At 42.5% G+C, this 16,452-nt stretch overlaps 2 protein-coding genes across 2 annotated transcripts; both read right to left on the reverse strand.

The window, feature by feature from the left end:
• Positions 1-388: 388 nt before the first annotated feature.
• LOC139459369 (uncharacterized) lies at positions 389-1,528 on the reverse strand. The gene is made up of 2 exons (XM_071240829.1): positions 1,009-1,528; positions 389-828 (listed from the first exon to the last, which is right to left on the reverse strand). Exons 1-2 carry the CDS (start codon positions 1,526-1,528, stop codon positions 389-391), a joined length of 960 nt encoding a protein of 319 aa, XP_071096930.1.
• Positions 1,529-6,041: 4,513 nt separating this feature from the next.
• LOC139459460 (collagen, type I, alpha 1a-like) lies at positions 6,042-11,708 on the reverse strand. The gene is made up of 2 exons (XM_071240905.1): positions 11,580-11,708; positions 6,042-7,307 (listed from the first exon to the last, which is right to left on the reverse strand). The coding sequence occupies exons 1-2, from the start codon at positions 11,706-11,708 to the stop codon at positions 6,042-6,044; spliced, it is 1,395 nt and encodes a 464-aa protein (XP_071097006.1).
• Positions 11,709-16,452: the final 4,744 nt, after the last annotated feature.

Consider the following 16,452-nt stretch of genomic DNA (forward strand, 5'->3'; position numbering starts at 1 on the left):
ATGACGCTCCAGTGCCTCATGCATACCATTGAACCCCGATCAATGCTCATTCTTTCAGTCAGTGGTTTGATAGCGTACTTGATTCTGTGTTACAGATTGTAAATAGCAAGTGCTGTCATAAGAGCTACGTAATATAGTTTTTTTTCTTTCCGCGAACGAGTGTGAATGCTATCACACGTGCAAGACACACACGCCCGTCAGCCCGCACGCACATTACCATGAAAAATAATGTGTTTTTATACGTACTCGGTACTCAAACACATAAAAAATTACGTCGTTTTTAGTTTTGGTTTCTTTCAATGTCTTTCGATTATCATATGTGATAATTTCAGTATTTACACAGGATAAATGTTCTTACTTTTACCCTTGTTTTCCAAACTCAGAGTTGTCAGTCATCAGCCGGAGTCTTCGGTGTCGAAACCTTCTGACTGGGGTTGTTGATATGCTTATTTCTGTTTTTGCTGTTTTGCGGTTGCTGGTGCCCATTTGTTGAAAAGTGGGGTTGATGTGACCCTGGTGATGGGTAGTGGAGTTGTTGCCCTTTTGGGAGGAACTTGGGTCCCAGATGCCCTTTGGGTGGGTAGTAGGGTTGTTGGTGCCCTTGCGTTGGGTAGTGGCCTTGTTGATTCCCGTGCGTTGGGTATTGGCCTTGTTGCTTCCCGTGCGTTGGGTAGTGGCCTTGTTGCTTCCCGTGCTTTTGGTAGTGGCCTTGTTGCTTCCCGTGCGTTGGGTAGTGGCCTTGTTGCTTCCCGTGCGTTGGGTATTGGCCTTGTTGCTTCCCGTGCGTTGGGTAGTGGCCTTGTTGCTTCTCGTGCGTTGGGTAGTGGCCTTGTTGCTTCCCGTGCGTTGGGTATTGGCCTTGTTGCTTCCCGTGCGTTTGGTATTGGCCTTGTTGCTTCCCGTGCTTTGGGTAGTGGCTTTGTTGCTTCCCGTGCGTTTGGTATTGGCCTTGTTGCTTCCCGTGTGTTGGGTATTGGCCTTGTTGCTTCCCGTGCGTTGGGTATTGGCCTTGTTGCTTCTCGTGCTTTGGGTAGTGTTCTTGTTGCTTCCCGTGTGTTGGGTAGTGGCCTTGTTGCTTACCGTGCGTTGGGTAGTGGCCATGTTGCTTCCCGTGCGTTGGGTAGTGGCCTTGCTGCTTCCCGTGCGTTGGGTATTGGCCTTGCTGCTTCCCGTGCGTTGGGTATTGGCCTCCTTGCTTCACGTGCGTTGGGTATTGGCCTTTTTGCTTCCCGTGTGTTGGGTATTGGCCTTGATGCTTCCCGTGCGTTTGATAGTGGTCTTCTTGCTTCCCGTGCGTTGGGTATTGGCCATGTTGCTTCCCATGCGGGGGATATTGGCCGTCGTGTTTCCCGTGCGGTGGAAAATGGCCTGGGTGGTCGAAATATATTCTTGACGGGTAGAAATGTTGGTGTTGCTTGTTGGGCCGGTAATTCGCTATAGGGAAGTAGTTTGGGCCGGTCAAGGGGCCTTGTCCTGACACCATAACCCCCAGTACGGCCAGGCAGAGACAGGCTATCAATGGCGTCATGTTGATATTTCTGTCATCAAAGTATAAAAAGGGCAAATATTAATGAATAATTCCATTAGCTGTGTATGATATATCATGCATGTATTGAACTACTGGACTATTTGGCTCCACATTGACGCTAAGCTGACTCTTTTCTTTTTCATGCTTTCAAAATCTTACATCTTAGTATAAGTCCGTGAACCTAAATGCTTATTTTACCCTATGTTCGTGTTGTCACCGAGTACATCTTCAATGAAAAACAGCACGAAAGCAGTTAAGACTTTTTTACACAATTTGCTTTACTCATGTACTTTGTGTTGCAGGTCTTGAAATGAATAGTTCTAGTTCAAATTGATTAGGGCGTAATCAGGGTGCTCACGTGATTTGATGCACTTTGGGAAGTAAGACTCGTTTTATCACAACATATATCTTGATTATCGATCAGATTGTCTTGATTGGGCGCAGTCATTTTGTTTGAAGCAAATGCAAGTGATACGAGAGGTGGAATCTGATTGGTCCATAGGAGAGGCATAGAAGGGACAGGTGGCGATACGATCGAGACCAGGAATTCCAACCTAGTTCGGCCAGGGTTGAAACTGGACTTTCATACACCAGAATAACTAACCAGATCCAAAGTCACTTAGCAGGGATGAGCTCAGAGAAATAAGGTCACAGGGTTTTGAAGCTCACTTCATTTTGGAATATTACGGAGTAGAATCTTTGATCAGATTGGTCATACACGGATGGCAAAAGAAATAACCGATGTTTCTCCTCAGTAGACATCCTACAGTATGTTCATGTAACTACACATATACACGTGCGATATTGGATATTGTGGTCAAGGCATGGGGGAACAATTACTTGCAAAGCATCATCACAATATATTCATTTTCACAATAAATGTTTTGGTATCATTATCAAACGTTCATTTGTTCCACGAGCGATACCCAAAGGCTGGAATGCCTAAAGTAGCACGTGACCAAAATGCGTCACAATGGCATTCATTTTCTGCATAACAAACTGGTAATATAAATACCATTCACACCTTACAGAATCTAGAAAAGCTAAAACTAGCACGATAATATCAGCTTCAAGCATATAACACTTGCAATTATTAAATGAATATAGACTCAAAGATGCTTCTCAACAAAGAAAGATGTCAAATTGTGAATGCTCTACTGAGGTTATATTTTCTAATATCGTTAAAGTGAATTAAGATGTAAAACATACTTCCTCACAAGAACATTTTTGATAACATCTGTTGAAATTCAGGAGCTCACATTACTCGTTAAAGATAAAAAAACCACCATTTCTCTGAAGGAAAAACACGCAATATTTGAATGTTCTTAAAAGCGACAAAACCTTTCCATATTCATAAGAAGCCGAACCGATTGTACTATTGCGACAATGAATCACTATCTGTTTATGAATCACTATCAAATTGTAATGATACAAGGTGTCCGCAAAAAGGTGTGGCTATCCTGCCCCCTGTGGCACCCGTCACAACCACATGCAAAAGCATGTCAATTGTTCACCCGACAAAAACACAAGGACATGTGGTACAAGTCAAAATTGGGAAATTGCATAGGACGTAATTTTTATCACTGATGTGTCAAATTTGAAAATGTCCTCCACACGTCTACCATAAAACATTTTGAAAGCTTTACTGAGGCCTTGAATGTATTAACCACGATCACACATTGATCAACATGTTTCCGTTGAATCTTCCCTAAAAAAGCGAAATCAGAACAAACGTCACTCACTACTGAAGCACAAATGGTCACAACTATGTTAAGATGTCTTACTAATCATAAAGATGTGCCTACTTGACATTGTCTGCAAAAGAATGTAAATGTGTATATATGTGTGGGTGAGAGAGCGTGGTTGAGCGCAGCTTTTGACAGTACATAAATCACCGCGTGTTAGCTTATTGGGAAATGGGAGGAAAACCCATATATCAGGACAACTCGGGAACTGTCTATGAATTTCTGTGCACCTCTATGTATATGTTTTTCTGTTGCCTCTTGTTGGTGCCACAACAAAAGAAGGTTTAGTTCAGTATTTTTTTTAATGGAAACATTTTTTCGAACCACAATTGTACATTCATTATTTTTCTATTAGAAGGGGGTGAGGTGAGGTGAAATTTGGTTTAACGTCGTCCAAGATTATTGCGTGTGTGTGTGTGTGTGTCTGTTTGTACTCGTCCAGACTAATGCCGATTGTATAATGCTATCCCCTGCCACCTAGAAACCATGCTGCACTTAACATGAATACCCCACTCAGATACAGAATACTGACTCCGAGCCGACCAGTCCTTGTTTTAGCCCCTTAATGCCGGCTCCAAACAGGGTAAGAACAAGTACCAACTTTTAACGTCTTTTGGTATGACGCGGCCGGGAATCGAACATTGGACCTTCAGCTCTCTGGGCGGACGCTGTACCATTAGACCACGGAGGCGGTCTCTATTAGAAGGATTAAGGACAGCCGGAATATACCATGTAAACATGCAGCTGTATGCAGGTGTGAAATATGTCTAGACATATAATATGTGTATGTTAAACCCATGGCTGTAAAGGAAACTCAGACTCACCGATCGGCAGCGACGTCCAAGGTCGCTGTGTTGTGAAGTCTTGTTCGTGTTTCTGTCTTAAATATCGTTCGATGATGCCTTCAGGTCTCCAATTGTAAGGATACGAAAAAACAAACAAATATGCATTCTCACTCATTTAATTGTGCAAGTGCGTTTATCTTAAATATATGGCATTTTTCTGATTTGAAAGGCCGACAAAAGCGTTGGTTTCAAAGGAAATATTTTTGTTTGTTATTGCCGCAATAATATTACAGTTCCTGTCCATAGACAATTGTCATGTTCGGGATGATGTAAATAGAGCTAATATACTTTAGGCCAGATCACATTTGGGAGGAATCTGCAATAGGCTATTCTAAATGCAGGGTCATGGTACGTTTACAGACCTGACCCAATCTGACGTTTTCGCTAAGTTACATTAAATATAACGTAAAATGTAGAATGAAGTAATTCATAAGCATCTTACCAGCAAACGTAGTCAAACATATTTTATTTTTATGTGTCTAACAACTAACAGCTTTGCATCATGTAGTCTTCGGTTTTCTTGCTGATGTAGAAAGTACGGTCGACTCAATTGCAGGTCTGGGCAATCTAAAACAGCCATATAGATACCAATAACGACATCTGTGGGGTTACGAGGTTATATAAGTGTAGGTTTCAAATTCTACTTGTTCATGCTTCTGATATTCACACCCTGGCTGGGCTGATCCTTAAACCCAGAAATGGGCTTCGCACATTGTTCCCATGTCGGGAATCGAACCCTAGTCTTCGGCGTGACGAGCGAACGCTTTAACCAATAGGCCACCCGACCGCCCCTAATTATTAACAGGCCGTTGTGACAATGCTGTATACAACGTTAAACAACATACATTTATTACCTCAGATTCAGGGGTCCATAATAAATAGCATTCAATTCAACAATGACGGCATATAGAATTTTCTAACAGCGACCCTTCGTCTCAAACCTTTTAAAGTTTTAATAAAACTTCTTACAGGTATAAAGACAAGAAGATTTAACCGTCTCTTTGTCCTCAGGACATGACACTGTCATGTTGATTGATTGGAAATTGCTGTTGCGTGTTGATAAAAATAAAACATATGGTTGAACTTTCCGTTTGCTGTCATTAATTTTCGTACGATTGACAACGGATTATAATATAAAGAAGAACTTTTTATACACTGAAGTGTCACAGTGTATCAGGTACACGGATCTCCCTGTTGTTCGGATGCATGGATTGTGTTAGAGTGGGTCATTATATTCTTGTCTATTGTTGCTCTGCATACATTGGAGATACCACCATCCAGCCGCTCAACACAAACTGAAACAAACAGTATACAGCAGGAGGCAAAACAATTTAACTGGGGTATATTGCCCGAGACAAAATATTGACCGTAGAATAAAAAAATATATAATGCCATTACAATGTTATTGCTCATTCAAATATATGACAAATAACATCTTTAACGAATTGGAAACATATTTGTATATCATGTTTGGTTTTAGGCATTTGTACCTTTCAGTTTTTGCCAATTTCATATTTGTTTACTCAGGAAAAGGTCACGTTTTTTACGTTTACAATCATTTACCAAGTTTAGAGTTGCCATGAACATGTTTCTTAAAATTTGGTGTTGAACCCTTCTGATTTGGGTTGTGGATTTGCTTATTGGTGCTTTTGCCATTTTGCGGTGGGTATCTGGGATGTTGCTGCCCTTGTTGAGGGTAGTTAGGTTGCTGTTGCCCCTGTTGTGGGTAGATTGGTTGTTGTTGCTGTCCTTGTTGTTGGTAGATTGGTTGTTGATGCTTCCCTTGTTGAGGGTAGATTGCTTGTTGTTGGTAGATTGGTTGTTGATGCTTCCCATGTTGAGGGTAGAAGGGTTGTTGTTGCCCTTGTTGAGGGTAGATTGGTTGTTGCTGCCCCTGTTGTGGGTAGATGGCTTGTTGATGCTTCACTCGTTGTGGGTAGATAGGTTGTTGCTGCCCTGTTTGAGGGTAGTGGCCTTTATGTTTACCGTGTGGTAGGTAGTGGTGGTCGAGATATATCCGTGGCCGGTAGAAGGGTTGGTGTAGCCTGTAGGGCCGGTAGTTTGCTGTAGGGAGGAAGGGTTGGTGTAGCCTGTAGGGCCGGTAGTTTGCCGTAGGGAGGAAAGGTTGGTGTAGCCTGTAGGGCCGGTAGTTTGCCGTAGGGAGGAAGGGTTGGTGTAGCCTGTAGGGCCGGTAGTTTGCCGTAGGGAGGAAGGGTTGGTGTAGCCTGTAGGGCCGGTAGTTTGCTGTAGGGAGGAAGGGTTGGTGTAGCCTGTAGGGCCGGTAGTTTGCCGTAGGGAGGAAGGGTTGGTGTAGCCTGTAGGGCCGGTAGTTTGCCGTAGGGAGGAAGGGTTGGTGTAGCCTGTAGGGCCGGTAGTTTGCCGTAGGGAGGAAGGGTTGGTGTAGCCTGTAGGGCCGGTAGTTTGCTGTAGGGAGGAAGGGTTGGTGTAGCCTGTAGGGCCGGTAGTTTGCTGTAGGGAGGAAGGGTTGGTGTAGCCTGTAGGGCCGGTAGTTTGCCGTAGGGAGGAAGGGTTGGTGTAGCCTGTAGGGCCGGTAGTTTGCTGTAGGGAGGAAGGGTTGGTGTAGCCTGCAGGGCCGGTAGTTTGCTGTAGGGAGGAAGGGTTGGTGTAGCCTGTAGGGCCGGTAGTTTGCCGTAGGGAGGAAGGGTTGGTGTAGCCTGTAGGGCCGGTAGTTTGCCGTAGGGAGGAAGGGTTGGTGTAGCCTGTAGGGCCGGTAGTTTGCTGTAGGGAGGAAGGGTTGGTGTAGCCTGTAGGGCCGGTAGTTTGCTGTAGGGAGGAAGGGTTGGTGTAGCCTGTAGGGCCGGTAGTTTGCCGTAGGGAGGAAGGGTTGGTGTAGCCTGTAGGGCCGGTAGTTTGCTGTAGGGAGGAAGGGTTGGTGTAGCCTGTAGGGCCGGTAGTTTGCCGTAGGGAGGAAGGGTTGGTGTAGCCTGTAGGGCCGGTAGTTTGCCGTAGGGAGGAAGGGTTGGTGTAGCCTGTAGGGCCGGTAGTTTGCCGTAGGGAGGAAGGGTTGGTGTAGCCTGTAGGGCCGGTAGTTTGCTGTAGGGAGGAAGGGTTGGTGTAGCCTGCAGGGCCGGTAGTTTGCTGTAGGGAGGAAGGGTTGGTGTAGCCTGCAGGGCCGGTAGTTTGCTGTAGGGAGGAAGGGTTGGTGTAGCCTGTAGGGTCGGTAGTTTGCTGTAGGGAGGAAGGGTTGGCGAAAAAAGCCGCTTTGACCAGACACAAGAACCGCCAGAACCCCCAGGCAGAGACCAACTATCAGTGACGTCATGTTGGTATATCTGTTTTCAAAGTAAACAAGGACAAATATAAAATTATTGCATAATGAGCTAAACCAGATCCAGAATCACCAAACCGGAATTAAGTAGGTCGATCCATATTAAAGCTAAACAGTTCTCCTTGGTATTTGACATCACATCAGAACCATACATTGGATTTGTCACCCGATAATGATTTGGTTGGTTGGTTGGTTGGTTTGTTGTTTAACACCGCACTTAGCAATATTCCAGCTATATGACGGCGGTCTGTAAATAATCGAGTCTAGACCAGACAATCCAGTGATTCATATCATGAGCATCGATCCACGCAATTGGGATCGATGACATGCATCAACCAAGTCAGCGAGCCTGACCACCCGATCCCGTTAGTCGCCTCTTACGACAAGCATAGTCACCTATTACGGCAATAATGGGTTGTTGAAGACCTATTCTACCACGGAATCTTCACGGGTAACCCGATAATGAAATTATAACACCTAATCCATAATGAGCTAAACCAGATCAAGAATAACCAAGCCGGAATTAAGGAGGTCGATCCATAATTACCCCATAGCACACAAGGTCAAAGACAAGAATAAGCAAATGAAATCACATTTCTACACAATAGATGTCCTCACAAAATGTTCATGAAACTACACATTTATACAAGCAAACTGGCCATTGAGAGGACCCAACCTATATGTAACATTGTTCACTGTGGCCCTGCCGACAGCCACATTCGCGCATGGAGCTCAAATCTTAAAGTATACCAAATAACCCTTCAAAATAATAGTTAATAATAATGTTAATGGGCATTACACATACATACTAGACCCGTGAAGATCCAGGGTAGAAGAGGTCTTCAGCAACCCATGCTTTGTGTGCATGAAAGGCTACTTTGCTTGTCGTAAGAGGCGACTAACGGGATAGGGTGGTCAGACTCTCTGACTTGGTTGATGCATGTCATCGTATCTCAGTTGCGTGGATCGATGCTTATGATGTCAATAACTGGATTGAACGGGGTCTTGCACCACAAAGCAATCACGCACAATTCCCTCTGTAATTTGAGAAGTTTTGCTGCAAGACACACCGAAACGATGCCGTGTGACGTCAGCCTAGCAAACAGGTTTGCTGGGGTCATCGAGTGTGCATAAGCTCCTCTCAGGAATCTATAATCTCCACGCGTAATGTCGTTGAATTAGCCAAGGGATGTTGAAAGTTTTCAATATTCAGACCTGTTCCCGCAGTACACACATGTAAGTATGCACTTTGGTATTAAACACCAATGCTTCAAAACTGTCGAAAATGCATCAAAACTCGAACATCAGGCCTTGGTTTATGTGAAAGTCAATGGTAATAGTTTGGCCAAACATGACAGTATGCACCGAAAACGTATTACATATTAGAAAGACTCGCGCACTTAATTGTATATCAGACCTTTTCCCATTGGCGTTCTATTGGGTTGAAATATTGTCATTCCTCTTACATGCATATTTTTCGACCCCTGGGATTAGGTCACCAATGAATACATAACAACTTAAGCAGTATACAACACTTGCAAGCATTAACTGAGTCTAGAATCAAAGAAGGTGAGGTGAGGTAAAATTGGGTTTAACGTCGCGTCCACGATTATTGTACTTGTATAGCGACGTACATGCAGGTGCATGTGTGGCTGCTTGTACTCGTCCGGACTGATGCCGATTTATAGTGCCAGCCCACTGAGATAATATGCCGCAGCTTAACATGAATTCCCCACTCAGACACAGTATACTGACTCCGAGCTGATCAGTCCTTGTTTTAGCCCCTTAGTGCTTAGCGCCAGACAGAGTAACAACAAGTACGATCTTTTAACGTCTTTTGGTATGACGCGACCGGGGATCGAACCCCGGACTTTCCCCTCTCCGGGCGGACGTTCTACCACTAGACCACGGAGGCGGTCAGAGGTCAAAGAAACATATCAGTCAACAAAGACTTTCATTTAATGACTTCGTTCAAACTAAATTAGAATTAGGAAACTAACTCCTTCACAAGAAAATATATGTTGAAAATCTGGAGCTCAAATTTCCTTTTGAAAAGGGAAGATTGTAACATTTAACAAAATGTTTACCTCGAATAATAGAATCGAGAGTTGTACAAATGAAACTTACTAGTGAAGAACGAAACATTATATATCTCTTAAATATTGTCCAGACTATGCCAGCATGTGATTGTCTGTAACATTGTCTGTAAATGAGTATGGTTCTACGCTGCTTTTAGCAATATTCCAGCATAATGCGTCTAGGAACACTAGAAATGGGCTTCACATATTGTACCCATGTCGGGAATTGAACCCGGTCTTCAGCATGACGAGCGAACGCTTTAACCACTAGGCTAACCGACCGCCCCTGTCTGTAAATGAACGCATGTTGATGTATATGTATTGACTTCTATTGTCTTCTATGTTTCAACATTCTTTCAAACAATAATTGCATATGCATTGTTCATCCTTATCCTTTAGAACGATACAGGACCAGCAGTTCCCAACGTCCATACACGCCTCCATACAGTTGTTAACCATAGGACGACATGTAAGATATATGAAACTTTCTATGCCTATCTTCAAGGACAATCAAACTCACCGACCTGAAACGATATATTCACGGTAAAGGTTTTTTTCGTTTTCCCTTCTGAAATACAATTTTATTATGCCTCGAGGTCTTCAGTTATATGTGTAAGCATAAGAGAGAAGCAAATCATTCTTAATCGCCCACTCAGATTTCATGACTTGCGCCAAGGTTTTGTAGCCCAAAGTAGACAGTGGTTTTCAAATTAAAATCAATCAATTGCTGGCGAACCAATCAGTCACCGCCAACAATATACTTCATGCTTGTGAAGATGAAAGTTGGGCTAATATACTTTGGACCAACTCCCATTGGTGAGGGCATTCTGAAATAGCTATGCATAAGTAGAGAAATGATCCGTTAGATCAATTGATCCAATAAGACAACGGAGAAACTTTTTTAGCTGAAAGGTGAAACGGAAATAGATATAGAAGTTGAAGTTGTCAGTGACATGGCAGGAAAATAAATATAGGTATAAAGAGTAAATGATCGGATCAACATGAGAACCAGAATATTGTCCATATTCTTATAACAGATAAGGAATCCTTCAATTCAAATCGGCTTATGGCAGTACACAACATGTACATGTAGCTTTCACGAGAGGAACATATTGTCACAGAGTGACTTAATGGCACTCTGAAACAACGCATTATATTTAAAGAATTATAGCTTCTGAACTACTTCCCTTTTGTACAGTGTTGAGTACATATCGTTTAGGAATCCATGCGTAACAGAGTTCAGTTGTACCATTGTCTAACACAGCATTTCACATTATGACATTTACAGCCTAAGTGTCCATTTCGAGGCGCCGCGATTCCCTGTCCAGAGTTGCGTCCCTTTGGCACGCCAGAAACCTTTGATTGTGGGTTCGAATCCCGGTTCGCCCCGATTATGTTTCTAGGTTTGTCAGCATCATACCCGTGCTCGTGGGTTTAACCGAAGTGGTAAACGTCTGACACCTGCATCACTTCGGGCTTTCCGCCCACATTAAGCCGATACGCCGCGATATAACTGGAATACTGTTAAAAGCGGCGTTAAACCCAACTCACTCACTCACTCACTCATTCTCAACAATAGATAAGTCATCTGTGATTTATATGACCTACAGGTTGGTGGCAATATGGTGAATCTTGGCAGCTACAAGTAGTGAAATTGACATTATGAGCTGCCAAGTCCACGTTCTGCAACACTTTCCTATAATTGAACAAACTGGATAAAATCGTGTTCGTATAGGAAAATGAAATTGCTGGTGGTTCCAAAATTTGAAATATTGTGGCACATTTTGGAAAACCGATTTTTGTCTGAGAATGTTACTTATCAAGACTATTGATATCAATACATGGAAATAATTACCCCTTGTGATGGGAAAATCAATGTAGTCAAGCAGGACATGCTTGACCGTGATTCTCTCTTCACAAGGGATACACAATGGAGGATCCTCACTTTTTAGTAAATATTCTTGTGTATACCTGCTATGGCTAATACCATGAATACGACATCGTCGCATTATGGCCTCTTCAAATTCTGGACTTATAACCAAAATATGTATAACCGATAGTTGGTTTAATTTCTTGTAACTTATTGATACCCACCTGTGTATCCAACTTCCTTTCCATTAGATCTCGGATGTAACATCTAATATCTGGCTTAAAATCACTGTATGGGGTCAGAAGTGGTGTCACAGATTTGTTGAATGCTGCTTGTGCAGCAGCATCGGCCATTGTATTACCAAAGATACCAACATAGCTCGGTAACAAACAAAATACGATGTCGACTTGACCAGTGACCAGATCATAATGTAGTTCAACGATTTGGATTATAAGTGGATGCTTAAATGGCATATTTTAAGCCTTCTAGAAAGAGAATCTGCAGAAATTATGAATTACCGATATTTAGATTGGTTATTCTTTAAGATATTGTTCTGGATCCAATGATAGTGGCACTAGCAACTGCGTCATCATCCTTGAATCCATCTGTTAAAATAGATTTGTAAGTATCATATGTGTTTCTTAATTCATTATTGTCTTGTTGAGAAAGAAGTTGATTTGTAACATGTCTGACGTTCAGTTAAAGTTAGGTCTACCTCTGGCTTTACTGACTGCCAAGGAGGAGAAGCAAGAAGCTGGGTTGGGGCTACAGTGTCAAGATTAATTTTTGCAGCAGCAATATATAGTTGAATTCTTATTCCCAAAGGTAAGACAAGAGATGATTACTTTTCGTAAAGGTCCCCATAAAGGGAGTTAATGACACTGTCAAACGCTGGGTCAAATTGATTGGAATATGATTTAGTTTGATATGTAAGGATAATTTTAGACGACGTTGTTTCAATGAAGGCTCATCGTCCTCCACATAAAGACTGTTAGTAGGAGATGTTCGAAAGATTCCAAGGCAAAGCCTCAGGACGTGGTGGTGAATAAAATCGAGGTTTTTTTTCAAATTACTCTTACAGGCTCCACCATAGACAGTGGAGCCATAATCCAGTTCAGAGCAGATGAGTGCTCTGTACAGATGGAGAAGGGTTTTCTGATCCCCTCCCCACTTGGAATTCGAAACTTCTTTCAATATATCGAGTGCCTTCAGGCATTTAGTTTTTAAACAGTTCATATGCGGTAAAAATGGCAAGTGATGGTAAAAAATGATACCATGGAACTTAGCCTCTTTTAAAACCTTATAAGGAGCTCCATCCAAAATCAAATCAAGGTCGTTATGAGGTTTATAATTTCTACAAAAACGAATGCAGTTGGTCTTGGCTTTTGAAAACTTAAAACCTTTTTCAAGGGACCATTTATGAATTTTATTTAAACATAATTTCAGTTGCCTTTCATACTTTTTCTTGCCTTCCTAGCTTGTTTGCGGTCAATGTTGAATCAAGGTTTACGGATGTGAGGATTTCCAGTGGAATACAGGTCAGTTCATCAGAGAATATTTATATTGGATCAGAAACGTCAGTAAAAAGAGCAGGTGCTAATTTGTTTGAAGACAGTATTTAAAAAAATGCCTAGATAACTTTGGAAAAGTTCCATCTTGTGGAAGGGGGTAACAGGTTTTAATATCGTGGACCGACCATTCAAATTCGTTAAGAAGATCAGAGTCTGTAAGAGAAGAGATCATCGAGAGATGAGTAGGTACCTGTATGTGAATGGGTTTAAGAAGTATCATTAAAAATACATAAATGGTTGTTACAAATGAAATCCTCTAATAGCTTCACTTTACTGTTTGTATTGGCACTACCCCAAAATGGATGATACCCATTTAAGTCCCAAATAATTATACAGGGCTTGGGGTAGATACAAGCTGGTCATACAGCGCCTGAAGTTCAGTTTGATGGAGATTAGAAGATGGAGGAACATAGAGTTAGCACAAAGTAAAGACAATGTGCAGTGTTACACGAACAGCAACAGCTGTTTTAGGTGAAACGCTTTGGTCTTTTAGTTCAGCAACAATTTCTTCTTCGCTCATGTCAGCGACACAACGAGCATAATCCTTAATGATACCCTGACAGGAGTCCATTAGTGCCCTGTGCACAGAGACGACAACCTTGATGCTAACAAACTGCTGTAATCGCAGCAGGTCGACAGATTGCTGTCTGTGTGCACATTCAACCAGGAGTGAACCGTTACGAAGGCATGTAACATTTTTTACTACTCCGCAGGCACCTTCAAAGCACTTGGAGATGACAAATGGGTTTAGAATTAATGAATTGCCATCAGCAGATGCAATGACGATAAACCGAGGTCAAGATACAGTAGAAATGCAGTAAAAATGTGTGCACGTTTGTTATTCTTTGATGAACAAGATTGTGTGTAGAGACATGGTGTAATAAATATAGAATACTAAACGAGCTCCCGTGTAATACCAATTTTATGAAACGAGAGAATAGTTCTGGTATCTGACGAGCGAAAGCGAGTCAGATACCACAACTATTCACGAGTTTCATAAAATTGGTTTTACACGGGAGCGAGTTTAGTATTTTATTTATTACTTGCCATTTACAACGTTTTTAGAATTATACTGTTGAGTATCCACGATCCACGGCAAAGTCCAATTGAGTTTAACAGAATAATACTTCAAACACGTCAAAAGTTGAAAGGTATGAATTTAATACCATACAACGGTCCATCTTTAGAATTCACAAAATTATCGTAGGGCTAAGACATTCGCAACTCACATACTTTAACTTAGACTAATGACTGTCGTTGCGCTACAATACGATCGCCTTGTGGAACGGGCCTTGTACCTCAAACCTTACAATAACGTCACTATACCCGATGACGTAATTTGTGGAATTTTGTTGCAAGACCCATCGGCGAAACAATGCCTAGTGACGTCACCCTAGCAACAAGGTTGCTGGGGTCATCGCGTGTGCTTAAGCTCCACTCTGTGATCTATCAACTCCACACGCAATGTCTTTGAATAAGCCAAGGGATGTCGAGAGCTTTCAATATTTGTTCGTGAAACGTGTTCCGAGAGTACACAAGCACGCGTTTTGGTATTACACAATGTGTAATACAGCTGTATGTTTATTAAACAGGTGATCTCTTCACGGGCAAGTAATAATATAATTCACTACACCTATTCCCCACCCGCCCTTGAGTGTCAACAAGGACGATGTTGCAGCGTAGGCCAGGACTTTTGGCAAAATTTACAACATCAAAATGAATGTTTCATAGCGAAAAGGCATTGCTTTGATGGAAAAGTTTTGAAACTGCCTTTGTGAAGTAAGGGTCGAAGTGGTGTGTTGGGCAAAAGGAACACCTGTTCCTGGCTCCAGGGCACTCAACCACCAGAATCCCGTCCTCCATGGTCACAGCGGCGCAATCCACGGCTAACAGATGCTGAGAACACATTCCTATCTACCCAGAGTGCCCACAGGGGGGGCTGTCCTCATTTCGCCTACACCTCATTTCGCCTACACCCTTATCAAAACAAATTTACAGCTGACTGCACATAAGTCAAGTGCTGTGTTACCTCTAAAATAATGAACTGACCCAAAAGATGGTTAAACAGACAAGACAATCTTGAAGCTTCAAACATTGTTTAATAGCTGATATTTACATTATGCAGTAATAATCATAATGACTCATGATTACTGTAGCTTTAGTACATATCCAACGGCATCAGGAAATTGCATTACAGTTTTTCTTCCACTAAGAAGCTGTGTCTTTAGTCTTTCAATTCTTTCGTCCCTTTGTCTGTCAACACGAGCTCGGGGTCTGCATGATCCTCCAAAATCAATTTGTTTCCTGGAGCGTCTGTCTGCCTTTTCAATCTTCTTGATCTCCTTCAAGAACTGATAGATGTTAGGGTGAGATCGGGGCATTCTCTTTTTCAGTCCACAGTGGAACTCTTCCAGATGGTTGTTGGATCGGGGACCGGTGTCGTCGTGCTGGTTCCAAATATGGCAGGGGAATCTAGCGTCTTCATCTACCCATGTGCTGGTGACATAGTCGTTAAAATCACCAATCTGTTGATCATCAGGTCCTTGCTCCATCACCTCAACCCATGCATTCTGTACCTGGTCAAGTGGGAGAAGTGGCAGGGCTGCGGCACGTCGAACATGGGACTGAATTGCTGGATTGTTCGTGTATTCTCGTACAAGACCTCTCTCAACTACCTGACGCCACAAAGCTTGTAAATAGTGAAACAGACAACCCCTCACATAACTATCAGGAAAAACTTCTGCGATGGCACTTATGACTACTGACTCGTAATCAGTCTGAAACACCTCTGGAGAAAGTTTAGTACCAGTTCTGGTTCCTACTGTGTCTTTCAACAACCTAAATAGTCTAACATAGTCTGTTTGGTCTTGTTAGGAAGCAACGAAAAAGCAACAGGATACATTTTACCATTTACAAGACAATGAATAATATACACTTGGAGCCACAAGCTAGGACAAAAAAAAAAGAAGTACCATCCATAAACAAAACTGTCTGAGTCACTCATGATTTCTAACATCTCAGTGGTAGCAAACACCAGTAGTCTGTCGTCTTCCCCGTCATTGATGCACAGAAAGTCTCTTCCATCTTCTGTCTGTGTCCACGTTCCTTCCAAGTTGACTGCTGCTCTGGTTTCTGGAACTTGAGGAATAGTCCTGGCTCTGTTTCTGTACAGGGAAGCTTGAACACTTGCAAAAGAAGGGGTAGTCGCAGCTACTTCTTCATCAAGTTGATCCAGTTCTGCGTTGTATATCTGCTGTGCAGGAGAAATGTCGGTCTGGACACGCTGATTGAGTCGACCTATGAGTCTGATGTGTTCTTCATTCTCTACAGGGGGTGGTTGTGAGGAGTTGTAGACACGACGTGTTCTGCAATAGTGCTGCATCTACCATTGCAACCTGTGTGGACACACTTCCAGTGAACAGCAACTTGACGCTTGACATTCAGTCTGTATCTATAGCCTGCATAAAGTACTTGCTGGCCACGTCTTTGTGATGTTACAAACTCCGCTCTCTGAAGATTTGCCATT

This window comes from Haliotis cracherodii, unplaced genomic scaffold (assembly GCF_022045235.1).
Source record: "Haliotis cracherodii isolate W230 unplaced genomic scaffold, xgHalCrac1.p SCAF_13, whole genome shotgun sequence".
In the NCBI taxonomy this organism is placed as follows: domain Eukaryota; kingdom Metazoa; phylum Mollusca; class Gastropoda; order Lepetellida; family Haliotidae; genus Haliotis; species Haliotis cracherodii.